General features: G+C 36.1%; 1 protein-coding gene and 1 long non-coding RNA gene across 2 annotated transcripts; one reads left to right on the top strand and one right to left on the bottom strand.

Moving 5' to 3' along the window:
• Positions 1 to 623: 623 nt before the first annotated feature.
• LOC126633398 (gibberellin 3-beta-dioxygenase 1-like) lies at positions 624 to 2974 on the bottom strand. The gene is made up of 2 exons (XM_050303983.1): positions 2468 to 2974; positions 624 to 1229 (listed from the first exon to the last, which is right to left on the bottom strand). The coding sequence occupies exons 1-2, from the start codon at positions 2935 to 2937 to the stop codon at positions 662 to 664; spliced, it is 1038 nt and encodes a 345-aa protein (XP_050159940.1). The 5' UTR covers positions 2938 to 2974; the 3' UTR covers positions 624 to 661.
• A 4453-nt stretch (positions 2975 to 7427) lies between these two features.
• Positions 7428 to 13286, top strand: LOC126630978 (uncharacterized). The gene is made up of 2 exons (XR_007626181.1): positions 7428 to 7747; positions 12193 to 13286. It is a non-coding gene; the product is annotated as an uncharacterized LOC126630978 (long non-coding RNA).
• The last annotated feature ends 523 nt before the right edge of the window (positions 13287 to 13809 follow it).

Here is a 13809-nt window from a genome sequence, read left to right as displayed (position 1 = left end):
ATTTGAATAACCGTTTATCTTAGTTGTCACTAAATTAATAAAATATAGTTAACCAATTACACTAGGCTTTTTAATTGAAATTTCGATCGAAAAGTTAGACAATAAGTCAAATTTGGTATTATACCTTTGCATGAGAACATGGCTAGATTTTGTCTTTTCCAATAGAGTTCGTAAGGATGTCGCCCTCAATTCATCTATACTTTCATGCGGTCCAATCATAGGTATAAATCTTCCGGAAGTTAAAAAAAAAGAACATGTACGCACGATATCTTTTTTTGACATGTTTGTTTAGCATTCTCATCATGTAGCTAAATTGACATGTGATTAACATTATATGAGAATGATTATCCATTAGCTCAAAGGATTTTGAATATTCTGCACCCAAAATTATGTGTTTGATTTTTTCTGTCCTCGGTTGTCATTTGTTTTTCGGTTGAAAATGACATAATAGTATTTACGTTATTAGACTAGTAATAAAACAAACATTGCAATACAGCCATATAATGCATTGTAATATAATCCGGCTCTGACCAATTGGATTCCTAAAAGAAATACAAAAAGTAAGCAATCTGTGTATGCTAGAGAGAAGAGGAAAAAACTAACAATAAATTAATAATCTCCCCCAAATTTGTTCTAAAATAATAAAGATTAATCAGCTGCACTAATTTTGAATCAAAGAAAATGCCTTTTCAAGATGCTTCCCCTTGATATCGACATATTCCTTCACTGTGAGTGAACGGTACTTAGGCACTTTTTCCAGAACCCTAGAGAGAACCGGGGAGACTGTAAAATCCCTTGGGGGAGAATAAAAGTAGGCCATGGAAAATCGCTGGATCTGCTGGTTCACCACAACACGATGACGGACACTTGTAAACACCCCATTAGAGAGAATGTGGAGATAGTCACCAAGGTTAACAGTTAGGGCACCGGGTATGGGTTGCACCAGAACCCACCCGGCTCCGTCTTTGAAGACTTGGAGGCCGCTGGTTTTGGATTGTTGGACAATGGTGACCAGGGATGTGTCTGTGTGTGTTGCCATGCCCAGGGCTCGAGTAGGATCAGGGCAGGGCGGGTAGGAGTTTAGTTGCAAAGCAGTGCTCGGATTGCTTGACCCACTGTCATTAAGCCAATCAAATTCTTCAAAATTAATGTCCAAAGATTTGAAGAAAATGTGGATTAGTTTCTGTGCTAATGCCTTCATTTGGTTCTGATAATCGTCCATTGTGTCACTGCAAAAATAAATTAGAAAACTAAATGTAACTTGAAGTTTGATTAAATGTAACACTTATACGGTATATAATACGTAACATATCTTTCATGTTTTATTATTTTTTTATTTTTTATGTTTTCCTTTATAAGAGCCAATGTTTTAAAAATCGAAGGCATGAGCGAGGTGTTTGATGGATTAGGCCCGCCTAGGCAAAAGCCTTAAGGCTTGAAGCTGAAACCTAATTTTTTAATACATATTTTATACATATAAAAATATAATAGTCACAAACAACTTTAACTCACATAACCAAGTTTAATCAAGCAATCAAATTAATCAATTTCAAACATCTACTTAAGTAAGTGCCTATTATATGAGAGTTTTGGATAATATTTGGGTGGGATAGGTAGTCTTAAAAATAAAGAAAAACTATAACGAACTTTAAAAAAAAAAATATAACATTAAGAAAATAATAATCCAAATAAAAAGATGTTTTCTTTTCTACATCCAATCATGAGAATATTCAAGAAAATAATAAAAGCAAAAACAAAACAATGCTCATCTAATATATATCTAGTATATGAGAAAATAAATATTAGAAATAAAAAGTGAAGAGAAAAGAGAGAGTGGGGTAATAAATGTTTTTAAAGTGGGATTAGTTTTAAAAAAAGTGAAGATAATGGGGTAATAAATGTGGCCAAGTGGGGTCAGTTTAAGCATTAAAAAAATTAAAAACACCAACTCAGCCTAAAAAACCTAGCCGTCTTCTTCATCTTCTTCATCTCCTTCGTTGGTGTTCATGGCCTACAACTTAAAACAGCTCTGCAACTCTCAAAAATTTCCAAATTCTTGAAACTTAAAAAAGAAAAAGGGACGCCCAATCGATGCCTCAGGCACCTAGGCGCGCCCCAAGAAGCCTAGGCATGTATTTCGCCAACTCCCTTAAAACAGAGGCGAAAATGATGCAGCTCCGCCTCCAAGGCCGCCTAGGCACGCCCCAAGGCGAGTCTTTTAAAACATTGATAAGAGCAAGGCAGAAGAGTAAGTGACTGTCTATTCTTATGTAAATTATTGAACCCATTAAGTAGATATGTTTTGTTTCTGGATAGAAACCTACATACCCCTCCTGAAAACAAAATTTTACTCAAAGTTGCTCCAAACATATCCCAAACAGAAAGCATGATATGCATACTTTATAATGAGGGTATAATTAAATTTTGTCATTTTGCGTACGTGCATGGAAATGCATGGAGGACTTACCAAAAGCCTTGATAGTCTTGGGGCCAAAGTTGCTTAGCATGATCGACTGGAGACCCCATGATAGTAAACCCTTCCTGCCACATATGTTTGTCAAAAAATGGCGATATATGAGGACGACCATACCCAGTAGCCCCACCTGGAGATCGTAGGGCTTTCAGTTTTTGGTCAACAGGAAGACCAAACAATTTTTCAGCTTCAGACTCCACATCGTCCATGAGTTTTGTAAGGCCATGACCTATCACCTGAAAAATACCCCATTCCTCACATGCCTGGATCATGAGACTTGGAGCCTCCGGGTCCATGAGGTCGATGACGGGTACAGATAACGGGTCGGCGGAGGGTACCCCAGATGAAGACTCATCGGAGTGATCATGCCATACATGCGATTCAGGCAATGTCTGGATTGAGTTAAAGTCGATGGGGATGATATGATGGAGATGAGCTCCATAGGGATCTGATATAGCACCCATTGGAAATATTAGGAGAAACAAGATGAAAACAATCAAGGTTTAGTGAGATCAATTTGTTGGCATTTGTTGATTGGATTTATACACAGAGATTTATATATACATGAAGATAAGAGAGAAATATGTATGACTAAGAACTTAACATGGAAGGGTATCTGATCTTTTATGGAAGATAATCTTATATATAGATTACCTTCTATAGATATAAACATATGCATGTATCATGTACATGAATGTTAATTATTATGAAATCTGAAAACCCCACATGGATGGGATATCCAATAGGGATAAATGACATTCTACATATAGATGATTGCTTAGGTTTTTACTTAAAAAGCTTTTAGTCGTCTGATATAGATATAATTTGTCTGGATCACATTCGATGCATGTTCAATGTATATGTATATCTTACATGGCAACTGATATAAGAAATTGTTATTAGCACTTCAAAAATTTTATTTTTTTTGTCCTTACAAATATATTTTTCTTTCTAATTATAAAAAGTTTGGAATGTAAAGTGAGATTTTTAAAATGTCAATAACAATTCTCTTGATATAAACTTTCATATTAATTAACATGTTTATCTTATTGAATACCATATCATATAATTCGTCAATGTAATACAAATATGCAGTCAGCTTAACATCACTCTAATCACTCTAATCACTCTACTCACTTGCCACAAGTTTTTGTCGTATTAACGGTTCAATGACGTAAACTAATAATACTAGAATCAAAATTTGGATTTCGAGGGGAGTAAGTCCAAATGATGTACAGTAGGGTAAGGGCGGCTGTTGTTCACAAAGTATGTCCGCTGTGGTTTTGGAGGTGTTATGGGATATATTTATAGTTGAATGGGACAAAAGAAGGAACAACAATTCAACAATGTGTAACATCTCCAAAGATTATAAAAAAGAACAGTTCCATTGTCCCATGATAAGGAGGACGCCCTTTTTTGCTTTTGTGAACAAATGATATCATGCCTTGTCACAAGTAGGAAAAATACAAATGAGTAAGGAGAGATGGGATTCCACACTATACATGCTTTCCATGATGGGGTATCCATAAAAAAAATTAGAAATTGATTGTTGAACTAACAAATCTTAAAAAATAAAAATAAAAATAAAAAAAAAAGAGAAAAGAAAAAAAAAGTCGGATCAATTTGGCAATCAAAACTCAGTTTCTTATCATTTTAGTCCATTGTTCTAAAACAATTCATTCGGTAGAGATAACTACTATACTATATACCTAGCCCCAAAAGTTAAAGAAATGGAATTATTTGCATTTCAAAATTCGAATAAGTTAAATAAAAAAAAACATACATTTTTATGCAACTGCTCTAATGATTCTACAACTTTCAAGTACTAAACTAACTAATCTCAATAAAATGAGGGATCCATAAGGGTGATATGATGATTTATAAGGGTTCTGATCAGTTTAGCAATCAAAATTAATTTTTTTTTTATCATTTTAATCATTTTTTTAATCTTTGATCCTAAGCTCAACCTTTTTTGTGTTTTATTTTTCTATCAAGGGTTATCTAATAATTTATGTACGTGTTACGCAGTTGAGAATGTAATTTAAGATTTAATGTTAGTTTTACATAAAAAATTATATAATAAAATGGCAAGAGAAAACTCGTAATCTTGAATATATATCAAAAGAAAAATGTAAATAGAAAATTTTAAACTTAACAAGGAACATGCATGCTGCATGCATAGCTTCAAATAACTATTTTAATATTTTGTGCCCTTTTCTGATTTTTCCCAAAATCCAAACAGAGAATATTGAACAAAAGTACTTTAGATACTGAAAACCAAATGATTAACACCATGAAATTAGGTTGTGGTTAAATTATTGTTAATAGTCTGCGTGCAAATATTGTGTCAATTGGAATCAAGGTATAAAATATCGATGATATCGGAAATATCGGTAGTCTAAAAACATGGAAATTTCGATGGAAATATCGGAATATTATCGATATCGATAAAAATTAAATAAAAACCACGGAAATTGTAAGAAAAACTTGGAAATTTTTATTGAAACTTTGCAAGATGTTTATTTAGTCAATTATCTATTAGTTTATCACAAAAAATTGGAAGGAAATGCATTGCATGATAGATATAACTGATTTAAGTTGATTATATAGCGAGTTGGCAAACATTGTGAGTGTAGAAAATATGTAGTAATTAATGAAATAAGTTTAAACACACCATAATCATTTATATATAATGAATTAGTACAATATTTTACACTTTATACATTGTATGGTAAGATACATGAGTGACTTAGCAAGGTCTAAAATATCGATGATATCCGAAATATCGGTAGTCCAAAAAAATATCGGTAGTCCAAAAACACGGAAATTTCGATAGAAATATCAGGATATTATGAATATTTTAGACCATGGTTGGAATTGATATCAACATTCAGATATAGGTCGTCGTACCCAGTGCACAAGGCTCCCGCTTTACGCAGGGTCTGGGAGAGGTGAATGTCGGCTAGCCTTACCCCCATTTATGGAGAGAACATTCAGATATAAAAATACAAAAACTAATTGTGTTGTCCGTAAACACTGTATGCATAAAGATACAAAAACAATTGCATGATTGCATCTTTTGAAATTCTACAGCCTTCATGGCTGTTCTGTAAACACTGTGAGCCTTCTTCTTTTACAGACACATACATACATATATATATATATGGTAGTTGCTTCTTCATATCGAAAATAAAAAAATTCATGATCCCTTACAGACTAAAAATAGTATAGATCAATTTCTATGCCACACATTCTTTGTTCGCCAACTAGAAATGTTTCTTGTTTGAGAAGTGTTGAAATGTAAATTCTTCATTCGTTTAAATTAATTCTTAACAGTTATAGTTTGTTTTGAATTAAGTTGGACGCGTAAGGTCTTGATATATTTTCTTTGATAGATGACAAGGGACAGGCTCATATTGTTGACTACATTACAAGGCTGTGATGTCATCTCTAAACATGTAAAAAGAATGTTTCTGTTGGAACGAATGTGTGCGTGCACTGCTATGTTTAGTATAGCAATAACAAACTTCTCTCTCCTCTGATTAGCTCCATCTTCCTTTTCCTCCTGCAATGCTTGTTTTCTCTTAGATTTTTCATCTTTGTGATTACAAGACTCTGTGTATAAGCTCAGATTAGAATTTCAACATGGTATCTTCTGGGCATCATGAAATCCACAAAGAAATGGGGAAATCCAACAAAGATAACCTCTATCTTGTTGAGCTGGTCTTACATGACTGGATCTAGAGCGAGTGAGCTTCGAGCTTCCATTTTCAATGGATTTATGATTTCTGGAGAAGCTAGATGAGTAGGAATTTTAAATCGCACAAGATCTTGGAAATGAAGCCCAGTGAACGAGGAAGGCAGTACTCTGACGGCAGCTCAGACGCTTGAACTGGAGGAAAATGTTGCCAAGGATGCTAAGGCATTGGGACTGATTCAAAATGCAGTCTCCGATGACATTTTTCCCAGAATCGCATAGCAAGAATCTACAAAGAATGCTTAGGAGATTTTGCAACAAGAATTTCGAGGAGATAAGAAGGTACGATCTGGAAAATTGGAAGCACTCAGAAGGGAATTTGAATATACACATAGGCAAGATGATGAATCCTTGTCTAGGTATATTATATAACAAAATTGCTTCAGCTGGTAAATCAAATGAAATCCTATGGAGAAGAATACAGAAACCCTTGATTAGTTTGTCTACAGAATATGATTCCATTACAGAGGTGATAGAAGAAACAAAGGATACAGAGCTATAGGAGTTCAGGAGGTCATTGGCTCTTTGAAATCCCATGAAAAACGCTTGCAAAGGCATACTGAGAAACTTACAGAAAAGGCTTTCTCTAGCCTAAGTGTGAGTCCCAGAGAGCAAACAAATACAGGTCATGGTGGAAACTCCCAGTTTAAAAAGAATTGGAAACCACGTCAGGGGAAAAAATAGGATATGAAGCCTGGAAACAATTTCAAGAAAGAAAATCAAAATGAAGGAACAAATGGTCCTTGCAAGATTTGTGATAAACTTCACTACGGTTCCTTGTTGGTTCAAGGGCAAGCCTAGGGGCCACAAATGTTATAGGTTTGGTCACTTGGCAAGCGATTGTAGAGGAAAGATACCTCAAGCAGCTAACTAGACAAATCGCATGCATGAAGAAGAAACGATGTTTTAAGCATGCCATGCTGCCTCACTGATAGAGAAAAATAATGTGTCGTATGTAGATAGTGCTTGTAGCAACCACATGACCTCACATGAGTCATTTCGTATTAATATTATTACAGATAGGGTTGAAAAAAATTCCCGAAAATCCCAAATCAAACTTGAAAAAATCCCGATTCCAAACTGAATTTCCCGAAATTTTGGGGACGGAATCCCAAACCATTCGGTACAGGATTCTGGATTACTTATTTAATTTTTTGGGAATCCCGAACCAATACGAAATTATATATTAATTATAGTTAGAATTAATCGTCACCATTGGATTGTTTTGAAACGATTTGGGCCGTCCAATGTTTGTTTAGGGTCTCCAGGCTCCTGCCTTACTCTCTCATTTCCTCGAACCTCAGAGCCTGCTCCTGCCTCCCTCACCCTTAACCACCCACCCCTTTCTTTGTCTCGAATTCGAACCGATGAACCTCAACTCAACTCCGACCACCCACCAGCCCACCACACCCAGCCACCCGCTCTCTGTCATGATTCTCTCTCTCTCTGGCGATTCTCTCTCTTTGGCCTTGGAACAAACAAAGCAAGGCAGCAATCATGGACTACCAGAATTGAAGGTTGCTCTCATTTCTGGATTTGTATTATAACTTTTGTTTCTGTTCATTGTATTTGTCTCCTTTTACATTTATGTGTTCAAGTTCAATCATGGACTGAGTAATTGAATCTGGTTGGTCATCATGAACTGAGTATGTGAAGTTGGGTTTTGTTCAATTCCTCGGCCTTCTTTTCACATTGTCTCGTATTTAAGTTTACGATGCAGTCTTAACATAAAATCCCAAATAGGGATTGGAATTTGAATTGAATAAATATTAGTTTGAAATGGAATTGTCGTAGTTTGAATTTGGATTTGATTTGTGTGTGTTGTGTGTGTCTTGTATAATGTTGCTTTTGAATTGGAATTTGGATTTAAATATGTGATTGAATTTGAATATGTTATTGATTTTGGATTTTGGATAAATGAAGTTCAGGAATCCTGAAATACCGAAAACATTTTGGGAATCCCAAAAATTAGGAATACCAAAATTTTGGTTCGGGATTGGTCTTTAAATTCTCGTCCTGAAAATTTTCAGTTTGAGATCTTATACCGAACAACCCCTAGATACAAATATCGCTACAAAGGTAAAAATGGGAACATGGGAATTGGTTCAGGCCACTAGTAAAGGCACTTCAGTGATTGGCACTAAGTTTGGACCAAGGTAAATTAAAGAAGTCATGCTTGTACCAGGCTTAGATGAAAAATTGCTTAGTGTTGGGCAAATGATTAAGAATGGAAACTTCTTGCTTTTTGGTGATTTCTTGGTGGATATATTTGATGACAGATCACTAAAGCACCTTGTTGCTGGAGTTCCAATGATAGGGAACAGGTGTTTTCCACTTTCTCTCAAATATATGAATTCAGTGGCTATTAGGGCAACCATTGAAGGATCAACCTGGTGTTGGCATAGAAGATATGGGCATCTTAAGTTTCAAAGTTTGAAGGTGCAACAACAAAGAGAAATGGTTTATGGTTTGCCAGAAATTGGTGATACAGAGAAAACTTGCCAAGGATGTGGAATAGGGAAAGCACATAAGGAGTTAATGATAAAGAGAAAGCTTGGAGAGCAAGCATGCCACTTGAACTCATCCACTCAGTTGTGTGTGGACCAATGCAAGCAACAACCATTGGAGGCAACAGATACTTTTCAACTTTCATTAACATCATGTGTTAGGTGTATTTCATGCATTGTAAGTCTGAATTTCTCAACAAATTCAAGAAATTTAAAACAATGGTGGAATTACGAAGTGGATAGAAGATTAAAAGACTTAGGAGTGACAGAGGTGGAGAGTATACCTCAACTGAATTCTTGAAAGTTTGTGAAGATGTAGGAAATGAAAGACAGCTCACAGTGGCTTACTCACCCCAACAAAATGGGGTGGCTGAGAGGAAAAATAGAAATGTTATGGAAATGAGTAAAGCACTGATGCATGAAAATAGATTGCCAAATAAGTTTTAGGGAGAATCTGTAAACATATTTATCTATCTTCAAAATAGATGTCCAACAAGAGTTTTGGATGATATGACCCCATTTAAAGCATTTAGTGGTAGGAAACCTGAAATCAAACATTTGAGAGTATTTGGCTCTATTTGTTATTGTCATGTGCCAAACCAGTTGAGATCAAAATTGGATGAATCAGCAGCTAAGTTTATTTTTATTGGTTATGGCAAGTGTGAGAAAGGTTATAGAGTGTACAATGTGCAAACCAACAAAGTGACAGTCTCAAAGTGTGATATTTGATGAGGATTCTTTATGGGATTGGGAGAAGCAAGTTCTGCAACACATCTCAGTTCCTATGAGTGTTGAAGAGAACACAAGAATCAATGAAGTGGAGAGTGAAATCACAACCTCACCTACACAAGATTCTGAGTTTGGAAATGCTTCAAACATAACTAAGATGGTCTCAGGTTCATCTACTTCTAGCTCAAACATTGATTATCAAAGTTTAACTCTTGTGAAACTCAGAGATATCACTGAGTTATATGCAAGGTGTAATATGAGCATCATTGAGCCATAAAACTATGAAGAAGCTTCAAAAGACAAAGCTTGGCAACAAGTAGGGCTGGCGCGGATTGGTTTGGGTCAGTTTTGGGTCAAAACTAAAACCAAACCAACCTAGTCGGTTGGGCCAAAATTGTAAAGTGAAACCAACCAAGCTGGGTCTAAAATCGACCAAGTCGTTTAACCGACAATGGCAGGTTGGTTTGGGTTAGTTTTCGGTTTATGTGAACACTAGTTAAATTCAAAGTTTAACATTCAGACATTCTTAAAGTTACAAAAAGGAAATTCATCAAAGTTCCAATTCTTGATAATATTACAATCCAAATGTTCCAAAAGTTCTAATAGATCAAAAGTTCTAAGTTCAAAAGTTCCAAAAGATCTACTAGAGAAGGCATTATATATAGATACTTAAGTATTACATTCATACATTCTTAAATTCATCCTAGACATACAGACAAAATACCACCATCTCCACTAAGGTCTATGTTCTAATTAAAACAAATAAAAGAAAACACATAGGTCGGTTCGATTAACCGATGTCCAAGAATTATAGGAACTGCTCGTCCAACCGACCTTATTCGGCACGGTTTGGCTGGTTTAGTCATTTTTTTTAATTTCCCAGCCTTAGCAGCAGGCAATGAAAGTTGAAATGGAGATGATTGAGAAAAATGAAACATGGGTGCTAGTTAATAGACCAATGGAAAAACCTGTAATAGGGGTTGTTGATGCACAAAATCAGTGAAAACTTTGGTACAACATAAAGTGTTAAGTTTGTGACCTTCACTAGATTGCTCCGGTCACTAGTGTGGATAAGTATGTAAATGGATAGAGATAGGGAAGCAAACACAAGATATACGTGGTTCACCCAGATTGGCTACGTCCACGGAGTAAAGGAGTTCTCATTAATTGTGAAGGGTTTACACAAGTACATAGGTTCAAGCTCTCCTTTAGTGAGTACAAGTGAATGATTTAGTACAAATGACATTAGGAAATATTGTGAGAGAATGATCTCTATTTATAGAAGAGAGTTTTTAGTTTCATTCTGACATTGACACGTGTCGCACTGTGATTGACTTTTGATGTTGACACGTGTCGCGTTATGATTGGCTTCTGATGTCGACACATGTCGCACTGTGATTGGCCTCCTGGTTGGAGGGAAACTCTTATGGGTCCTTGACGGTATAACGTTGACCGGTGCTCAATAGTTTCAGGATTGGTCAAGTATGGTACAAACAGTGCTCCCCTAAGTTCTCGAGTGAGGGAAGCTCCTCGGTTGGGGACTTGCAAGATCCAAGCCGCTGAGTAATCACGAAACTTCTAAGTACCGAAGTGTGGTATCGTCTTTACTTGCCTTATCTGTCTCATAAGTAGATATGGCATCTTCTCTAGAAGTACTTTTCCTCCATCCAGGGGTGGTATCTTTAATCGGTGGAGATGCACAAGGTAATGTATCAATTTCACTTGAAGCTTACTTGTAGTTTCAGGCTTGGTCAAGTGCGATACAAACCTTATAGTAGGAGTCCCCCAAGTCGCCGAGCTAGGAGATTTGTCAAAGGAGGTAACAGACAAGGTAAGCAATCAGACTTCCAAGCAAGAAACCTGGATCAGAAGTTAGACTTCGGCTTCCGGTTGATTGTTCTCCTTCTCCTTGTGTCGTAAACAGTAACAAGGATAAGGAGAAGCAAATGGAGAATATATGATATGAGATATTTTTTCTTTTGAATAAGTAACTTTCCACAGGCTTATTCTTGAACTGGGCTGGAGGGTTTTCTGGTTTCCTCCAGAGTATAAGGCTGACTTAAGAATTTGAGGGTCAAAACAAGTCCATCAAATCTAGAGTATGTTCGACCCTGATGATATGAGATACTTTTGCTGTTGACAAAGTAATGGATGTATCGGCACATGTTCTATTACACTTGTCTCCACATGCTTCCTTGTATCCTTTTCACTTGCTTTATATGTTCCTCAGGCAGATGTGGCATCTTCTCTGGAAGCATAAGATGTTGAAGATGAGTACTCAAGAGTAATGCCAGGTAAGTATTCAGGCAAGGGGTTCCAGGCAGTCAGTTTCTGACTAGAAGCTTGATTCCAAGTGCTGACTGATTGCTCTCTTTCTTATTGTCTTGCAAGTAAAAACAAGGTCAAAGGAAAAGACAGGGAAAAAGCATGATATGAGATACTCTTGCTTTTAACCCTGATGATATGAGATACTCTTGCTCTGGTGTGACTTGTTTGCAGAGGTATTATTAGGAGGAAAAGAAACTGAGTATTTCGAGAGACTTTGCTGAGAGTGCCCTCTCGGATGTGAAGAAAAGTTGAGCATTTTTTATTTATTTGCAGGTCTGCTTGGCTGTGGAGGATGTGATAGGAGCATATTTATGCTACTGGGTTAGCTTGTTCTTATGCATTTATGTTGTTATTTCTTAGTTAATTATGTATTTTAAGCTATTTTCGTGTGTTTGTAGGTCCATAGGCCTTATGAAGCAATAAGATGCATTTTGGAGTAGTTTTGGGCTTGGAATGAATAGCACATGCATGGAGCAAGGTGGATTGACGAAATTGTAGACTAAAGAGGCTATGAATGTGTTAAAGAGAAAGAATAATTAATGTAAAAAGGACAAAGAGCTCAGCCACAAGGGGTGTCACTCCACCATTCACCTTTTCATCATTGCCGTGCACCACCATTGCACTCCATTTGGATTCCTATGCCGTGCATCATCATCCATGTTCCCTTTATTAACTCATTTGTTGCATCATTCCACCTCCCTTTCCTTTCTCTACCATGTGCACAATCATTCATGTTCCCTAGCTGCAACACCACTCCATTTTACCCCCATGCTTTGCATCATCACTTCACTTTCACATTTGAATCATTTCAAACACCATTCATTGCACTCAATTGCTACACCATTCCTTGTTTCCTTCATCATTTCAAATTTAATGCATCATTACATTGAATCATTGCACTCAATTGCTACATCATTCCTTGTTCCCTCCATCATTTCAAATTCATGCATCATTTCATTGAATCATTGTACTCAATTGCTACACCATTCCTTATTCCCTCCATCATTTCAGATTTCATGCATCATTGTACTCAATTGCTACACCATTACATGTTCCCCTTCATTGCCTTGCACTTCCTCTATAAAAGGAAGTGTGTGTAACATAAATTTAGTTCATACTTGGTTAGATCATTCACTCCTATTTCAACACAACCTTCATCCAAACACATCCATTCATCTTCACATTTATTCCTCCATACAAACAAACCTTCAAACACTCACCAACACCTTGTGCCGTAGCAAAGGAAGGGAAGGAAAGTGCTTGGACGTGCTTGCTGTCCAACTTGGATCGTTGGAGCGTTTAGGTGTTTTCTTTCTTTTGTTTCTAATGTTTAAATTCATTTCCTTTCGTTTTGTTGTAAACATGAGTGGTTAAACCCTTCTTGGCTAGGGATGATTTCAAAGCCATGATTATGTGTGCAATATAATTTGATAAATTCCAGTTACGAACTCTTGAATCATGAATGCAATTGGCTTAACTATTTGATTGATAACTTATTTGTATTTGTTAATTAAGGGTCGACACTTAATTGGCATGCATAAATCCGTTACTAGAATATAAGGAAGTTTCACATAATCGTTACAAACTTATATTCACATGTAGTGAAGGTCGCTTATAAACGATCGTGTTAAGTTCAATTCCTAGCATGAGTGACATGATGTCATAGTTGCAAGTGCTTTGTCAATGCTTATGATTTTCATTAAACGTAATGATCTTTGATTGTATTTCTATTATGATGTCATGTAGGGAACTTTAGAAGAATGTTTTGGGTTGTCAAATGATGTCATCCAATCCAATAAAACAAGGAAAATCTGAGAGTTAACTAGTGATGTCACGATTAATTTGGAGCATTGTCGTTCATAATTCAATGAAGTAGTAATTGGAAATCGAATTATTTGCATACATGTCATGTGTGGAGAAAAAGCCTCTAGCTATCCCATCCATCATCTTATTTCTCAAATTTGTTTTACAATCTGTCTAGTTTTTCATACTTGTTTGTTTGTTTCAACTTCGTC

This window comes from Malus sylvestris, chromosome 8 (genome assembly GCF_916048215.2).
Source record: "Malus sylvestris chromosome 8, drMalSylv7.2, whole genome shotgun sequence".
In the NCBI taxonomy this organism is placed as follows: Eukaryota; Viridiplantae; Streptophyta; class Magnoliopsida; order Rosales; family Rosaceae; genus Malus; species Malus sylvestris.
This window is presented reverse-complemented; position numbering and strand designations above follow the sequence as displayed.